Source organism: Cetorhinus maximus, chromosome 4 (assembly GCF_964194155.1).
Source record: "Cetorhinus maximus chromosome 4, sCetMax3.hap1.1, whole genome shotgun sequence".
NCBI classification, from domain to species: Eukaryota; Metazoa; Chordata; class Chondrichthyes; order Lamniformes; family Cetorhinidae; genus Cetorhinus; species Cetorhinus maximus.
Genome location: NC_135882.1, coordinates 68,508,956 through 68,527,185, shown reverse-complemented (window position 1 = coordinate 68,527,185; position 18,230 = coordinate 68,508,956). Strand labels below are relative to the sequence as shown.

Below are 18,230 nucleotides of genomic sequence, written 5' to 3'. Positions count from 1 at the left end.
TTCCAATCTCAGCTATAGGTTTCCCAAACTATCTTTAGGCTACAGCTTCTCAAGAGTTGAACAAGTTTGTATTAGCATCTATGTTTAGAAGGTTGAGTTTCCCTTTACCTATGGAGCTACCAATGACTGAGATATGTTAGTGGTCTTTCACTTACTTTCCTGTAGCAATTTGGAAATGTTCTTCTCAGTGTTACTGCATTGGTATGTCAGGACACTGAAAGGGTTTGGAATAAATATTCCAAATATCATCAGCAGACACACAAGTTGAGGGGGTGGCGGGGAAGAAGGAGTTATCTTCGTAGAAAATCAAAAATATGCATTTTATGTTATGCCCGTTTTATGAAGTCCATTTCTAAGTAATCCATTAGATATGAAAAGTTTTTGGACATCTTTGATGATGTAATGTACTTCCAATGTCAATTTGACTGCCACCTCTGCGTCAGGATGACAAAGGTTAAAATCACATTTCAGTAATTGAGTATCATAATCTCAACTATTAATTCAGTGCAGTACTCAGGGAGTCCTGAATTTTGGTTGAGACTTTAAACTGAGACCTTGGTAGACATGAAATGTCCCAATGTACTTTTCCATCCCAGCACTGGATTTATAATTTGGAGCAAGACCTGGATCTCCAAGTTTCCACCTCATTAGCACTGAGCTACAAATCCTTACCTTGGGAGCAGGAGTTTGAAATTCTTCTATTCCCACTATGTCCCAGCAACAATTCTGGGCATGTCTGGGAAATTTTTCAAACCATTCTAGTAATCCACCTTCATGCACACAATCATGTCCTGTTCTCAGCCTAGACTATAAAGGCTTCAAAGGGTATGAGAGAGAATGGGAGTACGATGTTGAGATAGAGGATCAGCCATGATTATATTGAATGGTGGAGCAGGCTTGAAAGGTTGAATGACCTACTCCTGCTCTTATTTTCTATGTTTCTATGGGGAGGATCTTCCAGTCAGCGAGCGGGGGCGGAGCCCGCTCACCGATGCGTAAAATGATGCGGGATGACATCGGGTGGAACTCCCGACATCACCCCACGTCATTTCCATTTTGAAGTTGGCGGGGGTGCAGCCAAATCAGCCATGCGCCCGTCGACCTGTCAACGGCCTATGGAGGTCATTAATAAACCAATTTAGGTAATTAACAGGGCTGCCCGTCCAACCTTAGGGTTGGCGGGCAGGCCAGGAGCCCTGGCAGGCTTAAGAAAAAGCATGAAACCTCATCCATGGGTGAGATGAGGTTTCATGAGGGTTTTTAAATATTTAATAAAGGTTTCAGTAAAAGTGATGGACATGTCTCAACTCATGTGACAGTGTCACATGAGGGGACATGTCAGGGAAATGTTGTTATCATTTGCTTACCAGTTTTAAATTTGGAGCTGATCTCCCTGAGGCAGCACTTAGCCTCAGGGAGATCTGTGCGCTCTTTTGCGCGCATGCACGAAAGAGCGCATTCTCGGCTGAGGGAATCCCCCCCGCCTGCACAGGGAGCACATAGCACTTCCTGCCGGGTGTCACACTGGGCAGGCCTTAATTGGCCCGCCCACATAAAATAGCGGCGGGCCCCCAATTGGGGGCGACAATCGGAGGCGCGCCTGCCTGCGCCCGCTCCTGCATTTCCCCCTCAACAGGGGAAAAAATTGTCCCAATCTTTAATGAAGGCCTCAAAGTAAAAGAAAAAAGACTTGCCAGGATCAGAATGTTTGGAATTTGTCCTCTTCACTTCGAGCATTCTCTCTTACTCCTCCTCTCAGATTGAGTTTAGTAAATTGGCCAAAGTTCATGATGGCTTGGAAGGTGACAGGCAGTGAACCTGTAGCATTGGGCATTTATAGTGGCATGCTCTCAGAATACAATGATAGTTCATTCTTGACTCTTTCCCCAAAGAACATACCTGAGAGGGTTTATCCTTATACCTGTTGCAATTATCTCTGTATGAAAAAGAGAAAGATAGAGATATGGCCGTCCTCTCTAGAATTCGTATAGTGAATTTAGGACTGTCATGGTATTTTGGAATTACAGCTTACGTTCCTTTCACTTTTTATCAATTTTTATTTTAAACAGGTGAATATTCATCAGAGGGGAAGTTTTATTCAGTCTCAGACAACTCAAAGTCCGGAATTGAGTCAAAAAATGAGGAGCAGAAGATGTCAAAGGAATCTTCAGATACTGCGGATTGGAAGAAGGATGGAAGTCAATGTTTTAAGGTTTCAGACTCTCTGCAAGATCAACTAAATGAACTCCAGAAAAGGCAACAGCTGCCTGTGTCTGATCGGCATGTGTACAAGTATCGCTGTAGCCAATGCAGTCTGGCTTTCAAGACCATGCAGAAACTTCAGATTCATTCGCAGTACCATGCTATTCGGGCTGCCACAATGTGTAGCCTTTGTCAACGTAGCTTCCGCACATTTCTGGCTTTAAAGAGACATTTAGAAACCAGTCATCCTGAACTAAGTGAGGTGGAGATACAACAGATATGTGGGAGTTATCATGTGAATGGAGAGTTCTGGTCAGAAAGTGAAGTTATCAGTCAAGAAGATAATATTTTGGTACAGGAAATAGATAAAGAGGAAGAAATAGACCAGGATGGGAAAATCAGTCCAGCAGGAAGTGACAGCAGCTCTATTCTAGATGATTTAAGTTCAGAACCAAAACGAACGCTGCCTTTCCGGAAAGGTCCAAATTTTACCATGGAGAAGTTTTTAGATCCTTCTCGACCATACAAATGCACAGTGTGTAAAGAATCTTTCACTCAGAAAAACATTCTCTTGGTTCACTATAATTCAGTATCACACTTGCACAAACTAAAGAAAGTTCTACAAGAGGCATCAAGTCCAATTCCTCAAGAATCCAACAACAGCATAGATAACAAGCCCTACAAGTGCAACACGTGTAATGTTGCTTATAGCCAAAGCTCTACACTGGAAATACATATGAGATCTGTGCTCCATCAGACAAAAGCAAGGGCAGCCAAACTGGAAGCAGGAAGTTGTAGTACTGCAGCTGGAAACAATAGTGTGGGCATTAGTGGTAGTCTGCATGCTACTGGTCAAATGACTACAGATTCTCTCGGGATGGCAGCAGTTAGTAACAAAGATATCAATGCAGATATCAAAGAAGCAAACAAAAAACAGTTTTCTGAATCAATTTCTCCTCATTCTGTCCAGCATCAGCCCCAATCACCAGCCCAGGCCCAGGCTCAGGCTCAGGCCCAAGCTCAGGCTCAGGCCCAGGCTCAGGCCCAGGCCCAGGCCCAGGCCCAGGCCCAGGCTCAGGCTCAGGCTCAAGCCCAGGCACAAATGCACCTGCAACATGAACTGCAGCAACAAGCTGCTTTCTTTCAGCCTCAGTTTCTAAATCCAGCGTTGTTACCACACTTCCCTATGACAGCTGAAGCTTTGCTGCAGTTACAACAGCCACAATTTCTCTTTCCTTTTTATCTGCCAGGTACTGAATTTAATCTAAATACAGAGCTAGGTTTGCCTGGTTCAGGAACCTTTGGAATGTCTGCAATGACAGGATCTCTGCTTGAAGATCTAAAGCAGCAAGTACAAGGGCAACAACTACTGCAAATTCAGCAGCAATACGGGCAACAGCATCAAGGTTTACAGGCTCAGCAACTGTCGCAAAAACAACAGCAACAAGCGGTTAAACCACCCAAGCAGGAACAAAATAGTTTAAATTCTGTAGAGACCCAGTTGCTAAAAGACAGTTACTCCCATAAAGAAACTGAGGAATTAATGGAGATAGCAGAAAATAAGACACCACATGAGCTTTTAAGTGAATCCGAAGTTTTAAAAGAAAATAAAGAGATCAAAAAGCAGAAATCAGTAGAAACTGTGCTTCCACCTCCTCGTATTCCATCTGGTGCAAGAGGCAATGCGGCAAAAGCTTTATTAGAAAACTTTGGCTTTGAGTTGGTTATCCAGTTTAATGAAAACAAACAGAAAGTTCAGAAGAGAAGCAAGAATGGTGAAAATGAGAAAACTGACAAGTTAGAATGTGAAGCATGTGGCAAGCTGTTTTCAAACATTCTTATCCTGAAGAGCCACCAAGAGCATATTCATTATCAGTTTTTCCCATTTGGAGAGCTGGAAATATTTGCATGTCACTATAGGGAAGCATATGACAAATTGTATCCTGTAACACCATCCTCACCAGAGTCACCTGCACCTACACCATTGCCTCCTCCCCCACCTCCTCCTCCTCCACCACCACCACCGCCACCACCACCACCACAACCTCCCTCAACAGGGAACGGCAAACTCCAAGGATCTGCCCCATCACCATTACCACCACCACCACCTCCTCCTCCTCCTCCTCCTCCCCCACCTCCACCCCCTCCACCTTCTTCGCAATCCCAGGTTCAGATACCTGTATCCTTGGATCTGCCTCTCTTCCCCCCAGTTATGATGCAACATTCTTCTTTGCCACCCCAGCTTACTTTGCAACTGCCAACTATGGAGTCTTTATCTGCAGATCTCACCCAGCTCTGCCAACAACAGTTGGGTTTAGATCCCAATTTTCTGAAACATCACCAATTCAAACGTCCACGTACAAGAATCACAGATGATCAATTAAAGATCTTGCGGACTTATTTTGACATCAATAATTCACCAACTGAAGAACAAATTCAAGAAATGTCAGAAAAGTCGGGACTTCCACAAAAAGTTATTAAGCATTGGTTTCGTAATACCCTTTTTAAAGAAAGGCAAAGAAATAAGGACTCACCATACAATTTCAATAATCCACCTATTACCACATTGGAAGAATCCAGAAATGATACTTGTTTTAGTGCAGCAGAATATTACAGGACAGATGGTACATTAAATAAGCGGTCATCTAGAACACGATTCACTGACTACCAATTGAGGGTTCTGCAGGACTTTTTTGATACTAATGCTTATCCAAAAGATGATGAAATAGAACAATTGTCTACAGTTCTGAACCTACCTACTCGAGTAATTGTTGTGTGGTTCCAAAATGCTCGTCAGAAAGCACGAAAGAGTTTTGAAAATCAAGCCGATACTAAAGATAATGAAAGAAGGGAACTAACCAATGAGCGTTATGTACGAACCAGTAATTTACAATATCAGTGTAAAAAATGTAATGTAGTGTTTCCACGAATTTTTGATCTAATTACACATCAAAAGAAACAGTGTTACAAAGATGAAGACGATGATGGTCAGGATGATAGTCAAACAGAGGATTCAATGGATGCCACAGACCAAATGATGTCAAATCACCCTGATACTTCTTGCCCAACAGACCCATCAAGGCCCACATTAGGTACCGTGATAGGATCTGGTTCCAGATCTGGTTCTAGTTCTGGTTCTAGCACTCCTCTGATGCCTTCACCCAAACTAGAAATAGATAAAAGTTCACCTAAATCTAACCTGCCAGTAGAGAAACCAAAGCAAATTGAGGTTGCTCAACCCTCTCAAATGGCCAAACCAATATCTTCGCCTCCATCAGCACCACAGACAATAGCACCTCAGTCACAGCAGCAAAATCAATCCCAACAACAAATAATGCGACCTCATTCACAGCCTCAAAATACAATAGTTTCATCCAGCCCTCTGTCTGTAGCAGTCACCTCTTTACAGAACAGTCTACCTCCTCCAATGTTACAATACCAGTGTGATCAGTGTAAATATGCCTTTCCAACCTTGGAACTTTGGCAAGAGCACCAGCACATTCATTTTTTGGCAGCCCAGAATCAATTCCTCCATTCACAAATCTTGGATAGATCTTTAGATATGCCCTATATGATTTTTGACCCGAACAACCCACTTATGGCCGGACAGTTGCTTCCTGGACCTCTTACACAGATGCCCTCCCAGCCTAGTTCATCAGTTCCAACCTCCTCTAATACAGCTTCTGGAACAGTTAAGCGTAAATTGGAAGAAAAAGAAGAAAACAATCAAACTGATAAAGAAGGTGCAAATTGTAGTGATGAACCACATCGTGATAAGAGGCTTAGAACTACAATAACTCCAGAGCAGCTTGAGGTACTGTATGAAAAATACTTGTTGGATTCTAATCCTACACGAAAAATGTTGGATCATATTTCAAATGAAGTAGGCCTGAAGAAACGTGTGGTTCAGGTCTGGTTTCAGAACACTCGAGCTCGTGAAAGAAAGGGTCAATTTCGTGCCCTTGGTCCAAGTCAATCTCATAGAAGATGCCCTTTTTGTCGAGCACTCTTTAAAGCTAAAACAGCACTTGAAACACATATTCGGTCTCGACATTGGCATGAAGCAAAACAAGCAGGCTACAGCCTTCCACCAAGCCCCATTATGCCACAAGATGATGATGGTGAAAGTCCACAGAAAGATAATTATTTTGAATTTCCAACATTACTTTTTTCCAAGATTGATGCATTAAGTGAAAATGAAGCACCATCTACAGTTTCAACACCAGTAAGTAAAACAGCAGAGATGTCACCAAAACATCTTCTGAGCCCTTCATTATTCAAATCAGAATGCAACGAAGACACAGAAAGTCCAAATATAAACCCTGCTGTTGTCAGTTTTGATCAGAGTAAGGCAGATTTTGATGATACATCATCTATTAACACAGCCATAAGTGATGGAAGTACAGGAGATGAAGGAAACAATGAAACTGAAAACCTAGTTAGCACTTCAGAAAGTAAAGTTATTGAGTCTTCAGATGACCTGAAAACATCACTAGCTGGTGATCAATTGTCAATGATGGTTACAACAACCACAGTTGATTATTATGATGAAAGACTTTCCATGAGCTTACCTAGCCCTTCTCTAAGCTTCATATCAAGGGATAATGACATAGATGATAGTGTTGACCGAAGTGAGACATCGAGTTTAGCCGATCCCTGTTCTCCAAGTCCATTTGGGAGCCACAGTAGTCTCAAATCATCAAGATCCAGTGAGCGACCTGGTCAGAAACGCTTCAGAACACAAATGAGTAATCTTCAACTAAAAGTCCTTAAATCATGCTTTGCTGACTACCGTACACCAACAATGCAAGAATGTGAACTTCTCGGCAATGAAATTAATTTACCTAAAAGAGTTGTCCAGGTCTGGTTTCAGAATGCTCGAGCAAAAGACAAAAAATTAAAGTTAAACATGGCAAAATCATTCATGATGAATCAAACTGGAACCGATGGGCAAAGAACAGAATGTTCTTTATGTGGTGTTATGTACACTGCACGTTTGTCTATCAGAGATCACATTTTCTCACAGCAGCATATCAACAAAGTGAAAGAAACAGTAGGATGCCAGCTAGATAAGGAGAAGGATTATCTTGCTCCTACAACTGTCCGACAGTTGATGGCTCAACAAGAGTTGGATCGTTTGAAGAAGGCCACAGATGCTTTGGGCATAACATCACAACAACAAGTTCTGCATCAACAAAGTATAATGGAAAATAATGCATTGCATGGTCTCAATGCTTCAACATCCTATTCAGGCCTCTCAGGCCTTTCTCCAGTTATTCTCCCTGGAGTAAATGGTCCTGCTTCACTGTCGAGTTTTCCACAAAACACAACAGGTAAGTTATGATGATTCATATTTATTTTTTTCATATCTGTAAGTTATTAAATATATACATGTAGAGTTTTAAGGCCTTAAAAAGCACTGTGCCAAACATCTGTCAACATTCAAAATTTTCCACATAGTGAGTTCCAATTTTGGCCCTTAATATCACTTACTAGATCCTGTATGCCTCCTTAGAGAGACAAGAGGCCTGAATTTTTGCAATGATAGAGAGCATCTCCAAAATGGCTCCAGAGCCTGATTCTGGAAGTCCCGTATCCAAAACTGGCACCCACCATTTTCACTAGTTGGGGAGTGGGAGCAGATTGCAGGTTCATGGAGGCAGGTGCACATGTAAAAGTGTGGCTGCCTTCAAACAGATCTCATTTTTTGTTAGCAGGATGTCCAAAACATGACTTGTGGGCTTTACATTTTTCAAGAGAAGATCTAAACTTACCAGAATTCTTTGGAGAGGTAGGGTACCCTTTTATATAGTGTTATGACTGGGTGAGGAGGAGTGAGCTGGCTTCCCTTTATTCGGTCCCCTCAGCTGGTCATAACAAAGGTTTTTTAAAATTTATTTTCCCCGTAAATGCCTTTTCTAAACTTAATGTATTTACTTCATTAAAAGGAGTCAATCATACCAAGTTTTCTTGAGTCAAAGAAAGAGTAAGTTTATTAGTTACTAAACCCCAGGAAAAATAATAAAAGGCACGACACAAATACAGATCTCAGAAGTAAGAAAAGTTAGAGTTCAAATAAAAGTTAAAAGAATATACAATTAAGTCTTTTGCTGATCCTTGAGGTGTAGATTGCTGAATGTTGTGACTATTTAAAGTTAGCTGGTTTCCTTTAAAATCCTGGAGTTGAATTGAAGTTCAGGTAACTGCACTTTGCTGGAGACAATCTTAGCTTCAGAGAGAGGGGGGGGGCGGGGGGTGGGGTGGATTCTTTACTGCTTCATTCAGCAGTTTTTCCAGATGATTTTGATGACTTCTCTCTCTGTTTCTTGCTTGGCAAAACCTGTTCTTAAACCTCCCGTCTGTATATTCTAAGACAGGAATTCGATTAACACGTCTTGCAGTCATTGTTGTAGAACAAGTAATCACATTTCTTTTATCTTTCATCTCAGAAACCTTTGACACATTTCAAGATAGTAGAAACCAACAGGAGATAGAGTTATTTCATCTTTCACAGGGGTTTTTTGAGTGTCAGATGGGTGTGTCTGGCTGGTTAGAAGTTATCATTGTCTTGAATTACAGTTGATTGAAATATAGCACTTTGCATTTTTAGTGCCTTCCTTTCAAGAATCCCTTTCTGAAATGGACCTTGACACCCGCCAGGTGTGAAATTCCATGCAACGTATCAGGCAGTTCAATAGTGCAATCCATATAGGAATTTTCCAGAAAAGTGGTCAACTTACAATACCAGATATCAGGTGGTAGCCATCTTTGGTCAGTGTTTATTCTTGTATTTTTTTAAACAGGTCCTCTTTGAACAGTTCAATATGTCTTTGGTTAGCTGGTGAAGTTATAGGTCACAATTTCCCCTCGTTGTGACAATAGGTACACAAACCTTTGGGAGAGGCCTAGTGTCCTTTGGGATTGTTAAAAGTAGTCATGAATTTGCAATAAAAAATGAATAAACTCCTTGGAAGTGTCAAGCTGTCAAGGCATTAAAATCTCCTGGCTTTTAATTTTTTTTAGAGTCTGTAGTTTAAAAAAATCAGTGCCTGCTTTTTCACTCTGTTGACATGAACCTGGGGTTTATCATTATAGGATTTGTGCTGTATGACTGATCCACAATCTATCATTATCACAGTGGGGTGACTGTCAGTTCACAGTTTGATTGACATTCTAAGTGGTTGTGAAGTCTTTGATGTGAGGCTCTGAATACAAATGCTTGTTTATTTTTATAAGGAATTAAGTAGTTGAAGAAATTTAAATGTAGTGAATGGGTGTTTATCAATTAGATTTTTTTTTAAATAGTGCAGTTATCAATAGAAACTTAAAACATCTTAATCTCATCTCAGCATTGCTCCTGAGATCTGCCCATAGTGAATACTGGTGAGTTGGCATGGAGGGTGTAAGGGCAAAGGGTGGCAGAGGGGGCATGGGTTGGCATGAGTTGGCACTAAGTTGATATGGGGGCTATAAAGGACCATGGGGATGGGTAGAGGGGCATAGGTTTGCACAGGGGTTAGGAGGGGCAATGGGAGGTGGGTAGATGGGTATAGGTTGTCATGGAGACTATGAGGGGGTGGGTAGAGGGCATGAGGTTGCAAGGGTTGACATGGGGAATGAGAGGTGTTGAGGGAGTACGAGCTGTTTTTTGTTTTCTTGGTTTTTGTTACAGCTGGGATAAAGTCCTGGAGCACTGAAGCCCACCTTTCAGACAGCCTGTCTCCACTCCTGGCAGCCCCTATGGCTGCCTCCATGCTGTTTCTGGACCAGGTGGTCCCGACTTCCATAAACACCCACCCATCCCGAAATGAAAATCAAACTGTCTGGGGCACTTTCTCCCGAAACATGTTCCCGACTCTGAACTCCCGACTCAGGAGCGAAAATTCAAACCAGAGAGAGGTTGGGGTAGAAAAAGTTGGGAGGATGAGTCACAATGAATTGGCGTTACATACTTCTAAACCAGTAGATAATGAATAGCGGTAAAAAGCCTTCAACATAGTCATCTGCCCATCCTTTCATCCTGTGAAAGGGACATGAATATAAAGAAAAGAGAAAATGTGAACTGAAAGCGAAGATGTGGAATTAAAAAAACATGCATTTATGTATCACAGTTCAATATAACATTTTAAGAACCTAATGCATTACCATACATACATCCTGAAAGATAGCTACCGATTTTGAAATGAGTACACATCTTGTGAAGTGTTTATATTTTAAATTTAAGATATATGGTATTGTACATAGTAAAAAGAAAATAGTCACTCTACAGTCCATTGAACTACATTTGAAAGGAGGTGGTTAAAGCTTTTCTAAATGGAGTCGAACAAATGCTAGTGCCTGTTTGAGAAGTGGAAGGAGATAATTATTAATATTCAGACCAAAGAAAGAAATGCAGATGTAACAAAAAAATAATTTAAAGAACAAGTTTAAATATTTTTATGGTTGCTAACATCTGAATTAATCTTTTGGGACTGAAGTATATGCGTCTAAAATATACTAATATTATTGCTATCATATAAACATGGCTGCAACCAGAAGATACAGACAAAAGGAGCCAAGAGAATTAATTTGCAAAGATAGATTTAATAAACTAAGTTTTTTTGGAGTAAGAGCTGATAAAACAATGGTCAATAGGGTGAATATAATAATGGGGGTAAGACAGTAGAAGCATTATAGGTAGAAATTAATAATGATTAAGAAAAAAAATAATCAAGTGCTAGCTCAAGGTGAAAAGACAGGGAACACTTCTGGCAAATAAGAAAAGCTACAAGGAATCATGATGCATAGTGATCGGGCCTTTTCCAGAGACAAAATGGACAGACCAGGAATTACCAAGGTAGATGGTAAAGCTACTGGCTATTTCACAGAGACAATGAGGTACAATACTTAAAAAGTAATGCAGGTATTAAGTGTATGCTACATTAGATTTAACAATCCAAGTAAACTGGTTAACAAATATGATGTCAAGGACCTAGAGTTCATTAAAATTATATAAGTTACTTTTGATATTGTAATAAGGCTAATTACAAAAATTAAAGCTTAAAGGTGTAAAATTTTAGAAGAACAAACCTTTGAGCTTTCAGCTATCTGGAGAGGATTAAGTGCAGAAAAGGTCTTGAAACCAAAACAATACCACAATTATTTTCTTCCTTTTCACCAGTTTTTGACTCCTCCTGCTATCCTGGAGGGATTGAAGTATTGTTCTATGAGAACTGGGTCCCCAAAGTAACTGGTCCAAGTGGTCATTATTCATGTGTGACAGTGAGTTTTGGTAAATTAGTCAACTATTGAAGGTATTAAGGCAAAGCCTAATCCTTTCTTCATCCAATATCTATGTCTACATTTATATATAATAAAAAGCAAAATAGTGCAGATGCTGGCTATCTGAAATAAAAGACAGAAAGTGCTGGAAATATTCAGCAGGAATGTCAGTACCTGTAGAGAAAAAGAACAGCATTAACGTCTTGAGTTGAACATGACTCATATTTGACTCGAAACTTTAACTCTGTTTCTCTCTCCACACATGCTGCCAGACCTGCTAAGCATTCCTATCCCTGACCAATGACACCTGTACTGCATTCTGAGTAGAGATGAACTTACTCAGTGTAATGAAGCTGGAAGCCCCTAGTCTGGATGTCTTAACTGCTTCCTGGTTAACCAGTTCAGCCATCAGAAATATTTGGAAAGATATAAAGAAAGATGAAATTTAATGAGAGCAGGGTGACATACAATAGTTGATCAAAAAAAAACTGAAACAAAATTAGAAGTAAGAGGGTAAATAAATGCCAATCATAGATAGTAACATGAGGATGTCAGTCAGGCTCGCAATGTGGTGCATTTGCATGTACTGGAAGCTACATATATTAATATACAGGGCCCTGTTCTTTGCAGACAGAAAAAACATATCCACACATTGCGCCTGTTTCAGCTAAACAAAACAAGTGACAGCCATTCGCTGACTCATTCCTCAGGGCAATGCCTTGATCAATCAGGGTCAAGCTGCCTGGTTTAAATTTCAAACAATGCTTGGCAGTTAACTGTCAACTTCCATCACTGGTGCATTCGCCATGGCAACGGCACTTGTGAACCAATCAGCATTCTCTTTACATACAGTATAAATTGTTGTTTTCCCCTTATATTGGCATTCTTGTGAAGTGTCCTGATGAGTGCAAGACGAAAAGCTTAGATATGTCTTTTTTTTTCAGCAATGCTCAATAGTAAATTGGTTAAGATATGCAATCTGAAGTTAAATGGAATTATTCAAATGCACTCTCTCACCAACAAGAATGAAGTGCTTTACATAAATACCAAATTCCAATGCATGCCATTGAATGTGACATGATACGCTGTTGGCAGTAAAGGAAATTTAAGGCCCAAAATTGTCTCAAAAATTGCTGTGGGAGAAATTGGTTTCAACTCTGAGGCACTGGCACCAGTACTAGGGAAAAAATGAGCTGTTTCATTGGGATGAGATTGAACTATGCTGGGACCAGTGTTGTGGTGAATCAAGCAACCAGTGTTGTAGATAGGACTTTAAAATAAATTGTCAGGAGGGGAGGGAATTCAAACGAGAGGAAATGTAGAAAGTTAAAAGAAAGGACAAAGCAATAGTGCAGGATAGCAATATGGGTCATGAAAATGAAATTAGAATACGAGAGTAAACTAGAAAGAAATGTAAAAACAATCATATCTTCTATAAGAGGAAGAGAGTAGCTAAAGGAAATGTGGGTCCCTTAGGGGATGAGACTGGGGATTAATAATGGGAAACAAGGAAATGGCAGAGACTTTGAACAAGTGTTTTGTATCTATCTTCATGGTCGAAGAGACACAAAGCATCCCTAGAATAGTAGAAAATCATGGGACAAAAGGGAGGGAGGAACTTAAAACAATCACTATCACTAGAGAAAAAGTACTGAGAAAACTAGTGGGACTAAAGGCTGACAAATCCCCTGAGCCTGTGGCCTACATCCTAAGGTCTTAAAAGAAGTGGCTACAGAGATAGTGGCTGCATTGGTTGTAATTTTCCAAAATTCCTTAGATTCTGGAAGGTCCCAGCAGAATGGAGGACCACAAATGTAATGCCCCTAATCAAGAAAGGAGGAAGGCAGGAAACAGAAACTATAGGCCAGATGGCCAAACATCTGTCATTGGGAAAATGTTGGAATCCATTATTACGGAGGTAGGGCAGGACATTTGGAAAATCATGATACAATCAGGCAGAGTCAACATGGTTTTATGAAACAGAAATCATGTTTGACAAATTTATTAGAGCTATTTGAGGATGCAACAAGCAGGTGGCTAAGTGAGAACTTAGAAAATGCAATATATCTTGGGTTTCCAAAAATGCATTCAATAAGGTGCCGCATAAAATGTTATTGCACAAGGACCCATGGTGCTGGGGATAATATGTTAGCATGGATAGAGGATTGGCTAGCAAGCGGGAATCAGGGAGTCAGGATAAATGGGTCATTTTCAGGTTGGCAAACTGTAACTAATGGAGTGCCATTGCGATCAGTGCTGGATCCTCAATCATTTACAATCTATTTTATTGACTTGGATGAAGGGGCCGAGTATTCTGTAGCCAAATTTGCTGACAATATAAATAAAATAAGTTCTAAAGCAAGTTATGAGGACACAAAAAGTCTGCAAATGGATATAAATAGGTGAAGTGAGTGGGCAAAAAATTGGCAGATGGAGTATGATAAGGGAAAGCATGAGGCTATTCACATTGGCAGGAAGAATAGAAAAGCAAAATATTATTTAAATAGAGAGAAACAACAGAATGCTGCATTTCTGAGAGATCTGGGCGTCTTCATACATAAAACACGAAAGGTTAACATGCCGGTACAGTAAATAATTAGGAAGGCAAATGGAATGATGGCCTTTATTGCAAGAGGGATGAGTATAAAAGTAGGGATGTCTTGCTGCAACTGTACAGTGTGTTGGTGAGACCACATTTAATGTGCTGCATACAGTTTTGGCCGCCTCATTTGAGGAGCGATATGCTTCTATTGGAAGCAGTTCAGAGAAGGTTTACTAAGTTGATTCTTGGGATGAAGAGGCTGTATTATGAGAAAAGGTTGAGCAGGTTGGGCCTATACTCATTGGAGCTTAGAAGAATGAGAAGGTGATCTTATTGAATCATGTAAAATTCTTGAGGCAGCTTGATAGAGTAGATGCTGAGAGGATGTTTCCTCTAGTGGGCGAATCTAGAGCTAGGGGCTATAGCCTCAGAATAAGGGGTCACCTATTTAAAGCTGAGAAGAGGAGGAATTTCTTCTCTGAGGATCATGAATCTTTGGAGTTCTCTACCCCAGAGAGCAGTGGAGGCTGAGTCATTGAATAATTCAAGGTTGAGATGGACAGATTTTTGAACTATAGAGGACTCGAGTGTTATGGGGAAGTGACAGGAAAATGGAGTTGAAGCCAAGCTAAGATCAGCCATATTCTTATTGATTGATGGTACAGGCTAGAGAGGCCCTCTGCTCCTATTTCTCACATTCCTATGTTCCTAAGCTGAAGTTAAAAGCTAAACTCAAAATTAATCTGTTAGTCGTTAATCAATTTCTGAAATACAAACAAAAATGTACATTCAGTATGGTGGCAAAGAAAATGAAGAACATTTCTAAAATGCCACAATTGTCACATAAATGTAGAGAATGAATTAACCACCTCAAGTGGATGTTATAGAAAAAGTGGAAGACATCAAACAATGAACCAAAACATGCTGTAATGAACGACTGGGAAACATGAGCTGACCACAAAGCTGTTCCAAGGAAGAAAGCACTTCTTCAGAGTCTCAACTGGTAAGTGGAAATATTTTTTACAACAATTTTCTCATACAGTACAAACACTTCTCATAATAGTTAATAATAAACTTATTAATATCAATGTGTAAAGTCATAATTAACTTGATGAAAATCCTGTGTCTATATTTCTTAGAAACACTGGAACTTCATAAATTATTTTATATCTCACTTTTTTTAACAGTATTCTGCATTTCAAGCTTAGATACACTGCAGTTTCATTAATGGAACAATGCCCTTCATGTCTACTGATAAGTGATCGTTTCCAGCTCCACTATATCCATCCTCAAGGCAACAAATATCTCATAGAAAGAGAGTGCTCAGGCACAAGAGGATGTCATATCACTGGGCAAGAAGGAGCCAATGAACACATGCCACCCAAGGAACAGATTTTGTACAATCTTGCTGAGCAGCATTATAACCCATCAATTGTCACCACATCCTCCACAGGGTCTTCTCTATGTTACACCATATGAGCTGAAGTGTCTGCATGAATAAACTATGGTATAAATCCATCACAAGTGATAGATGTCAATCTTTCCATACCACCATCATACCAGGGCCTTTTGGAGGAGGGCACGTATCTGCTACATTATGCCATTGTCAATGTCAGTGTGAAGTGTGATAATACTTAACAGTGACACGATAACAATGCATAATATTACTTCAACTAGAGAGCATAGAAAAATCAGTCTCATAAATCTGGTCATCCAGCATGTATTAAAACAAGCAACTATCCTCTATGTTCTTCTAAGGTATTGCCACTTACAGGATTGCACTCTCTGTAGATTTTTCTGTGGAGGTTATGGGATGAGGATTCAGTTTTCTGTGGCTGATGTGCTTTCCTCCTTATCAAGGTATCACCTTGTTTTAGGTCCTTCCAAAACTCATTTGCCAAATGTACCATATAAGTTGATACTTTGTTTACCTGTAATACTTTTCTATTTCTGGAAATAAAAAATTGTTTTCTCTCATTTATTAAAAAAAAGTCTTGTATTTACATAGCACCTTTCACAACCTCAGAATGTCCCAAAATGCTTCATAGTCAATGAAGTAGTTTTGAAGTGCAGTCACTGTTTTAATGTAGGAAATACAGCAACCAATTTGTACACAGCCAATTCCCACAAACAACAATGTGATAATGACCAAATAATCTGTTTTGTAATTTTGATTGAGGGATAAATATTGCTGGAGACAAGAGGGATAAATTCATTGCAATTCATCAATGTATCATAATGGGATCTTCTGTATCCACCAAATGGTTTAACGTCCATACAAAAATCAGCACCTTTTACAGTGTAACATTCCCCCAGTACTGCTGTGGAGTATCAGCCTAACTTTTTGGGCTCAAGTCTCTAGCGAGGGACTTGAACCCACAACCTTCACACTTAGTCAGGAGTGCTATCAACTGAGCTATATTTGACAAACATTGTTCCTGTGCCTTCCTTTTCTTCTGCAATGTGAAACTTTCACTCGTAGAGTGGATCCTTCAGCAGGGATGCTCGCTCTTCTGGTTATAACGATTTCTGTAATGTTTAATCACATACAATACACTTTTATTCTTTGAATCTTGCAGTTATTAATTCCTTGGCTTGTGCCAGTTAGATCCAGAAAAATATATAATAGTAACCTAAGATGATTTGAAATGCAGAGTTTGTTCCAATTCACATCAATGTGTACTTGTATATGTTCTCTCCATATATGTCAGAATGGCATACATACTTATTCTGATGTTTTATGGAAAACAGTATGATGGGGCTAATTTTGACTTTGGGTGATAGTATAAAGCAGGTGATAATGATACACCCCCTGTCAGTCAAACCAAATGCAAATCAGGGCAGGGCATCTGGATGATGTCATCCATGTTACACTATCATCCAAAGTCAAAATTACCCTTGTTATCTTTAGTCATAGGTGTCGATAAATTCTGTTTTGAGTATGATTTACAGCTTCATCTAAGTACACTACTTAATTATTTGGAATTTGCAACATTATATTGGTTTTGAAATTTTGTTGTGTGAAAATTCATGTACATGTACTTTACACATGTAATTTCTTTTGTTGCTAGTTTACTGTAAATACTTGGGTACTTACCGTCAAATTAATAAGGTTCAGTTCATTGAACAGTTTAAGTATGCTGAATAAAAGAAAAAGGGGCTGGTTAGCTCAGTTGGCTAGATGGGGTGGGGTGTAGAATAATGCCAACAAGGAGGGTTCAATCCCTGTACCAGCTGAGGTAGTTCTTGGGGCCTGTCTCCTTTCCTTTGATATATTGGTATAAGCCACAATTAACAACCCTTGGACAATGCGGATCCTACATGAAGAGAGAGAATAAAAGAAGTTATAAGTTGTTGCATTTCAGATTTTACAAAAAGAGTAAAGAATGTAACCATGATTGCGACATTTTTGTTAGTTATTTTTGTTAGTTATTATTCAGTACTTTTGTATTCATTTTAAGATTAAAATGCTGAATATTTTAAAATAATTTTTAGGTGTATAAAATTGCTGTTTTGGGACTGTCTCTTTAATTTAGGTCATGTGACTTGTTTTTGAAGTCTGCCTGACAGCAAACCTGGGTGGTTTGATTGTTTGAGATTAAAGGGGGCCCACTTTGTTTTACTGGGATGTTGCAAGATGTATACACTTGGAGACAATGGAAGCAACCTGTACGGAAACAGTGCATAGACTGAGAGCCTCCAACGTCCCAGAAAAGTGTTGAGAATGTTAGGTTGTAAACAGTTGTACTTTAAACTGTCCATTTACTTCCAAGATAAAAGAGAGTTGGGATCTCAAGAATAACTGATCAACATTTCTACTGTATACAAGGCACATGTGATTCACAATGCCATGGACATGGCTTTAAGAAGGGAAGGATTTCAAAGATATTCCTGAAAACTGATAGACAAGTTAGTCTGCCAGAATCTGGGAGAGACTGAGAAGCACAAGGCCGAAATTCACTATGGTTCACTGTGCCAGAATGCAGGTGGAAACTTTCACACTCAGATTTAAAAGACCAAATTCACAAGGAGTTAAAACAAAGTTGGAAGATTTGCCTCACTTGCGCTAAAGGGGGGATCTCTAGTAATACTCCCACCATGAAGGATAATTCTGGGATTAAAAGTGACTAGGCTTAGAAAGAAAAAGAACAGAAGTAAACCCTCAGAAGTCATGAATCATTTTCGACTGTTTCTGAGAGAACTGAATGTCTACTGAAAGGACAGT

General features: G+C 39.7%; 1 protein-coding gene across 2 annotated transcripts in view; it reads left to right on the top strand.

Annotated features, from left to right (window-relative positions):
* Positions 1–18,230, top strand: part of zfhx4 (zinc finger homeobox 4) — a 249,213-nt gene that overhangs the window by 225,823 nt on the left and 5,160 nt on the right. The window contains exons 9-10 of one of the 2 annotated variants that reach the window (XM_078540279.1): positions 2,070–7,535; positions 8,813–8,944. In XM_078540279.1, the coding sequence (XP_078396405.1) occupies positions 2,070–7,535; positions 8,813–8,868 (5,522 nt within the window). In that variant the 3' untranslated portion in view covers positions 8,869–8,944. Of the gene's footprint in view, positions 1–2,069; positions 7,536–8,812; positions 8,945–18,230 lie in introns of those variants that run through there. The other variant, XM_078540278.1, reaches the window with a different exon arrangement.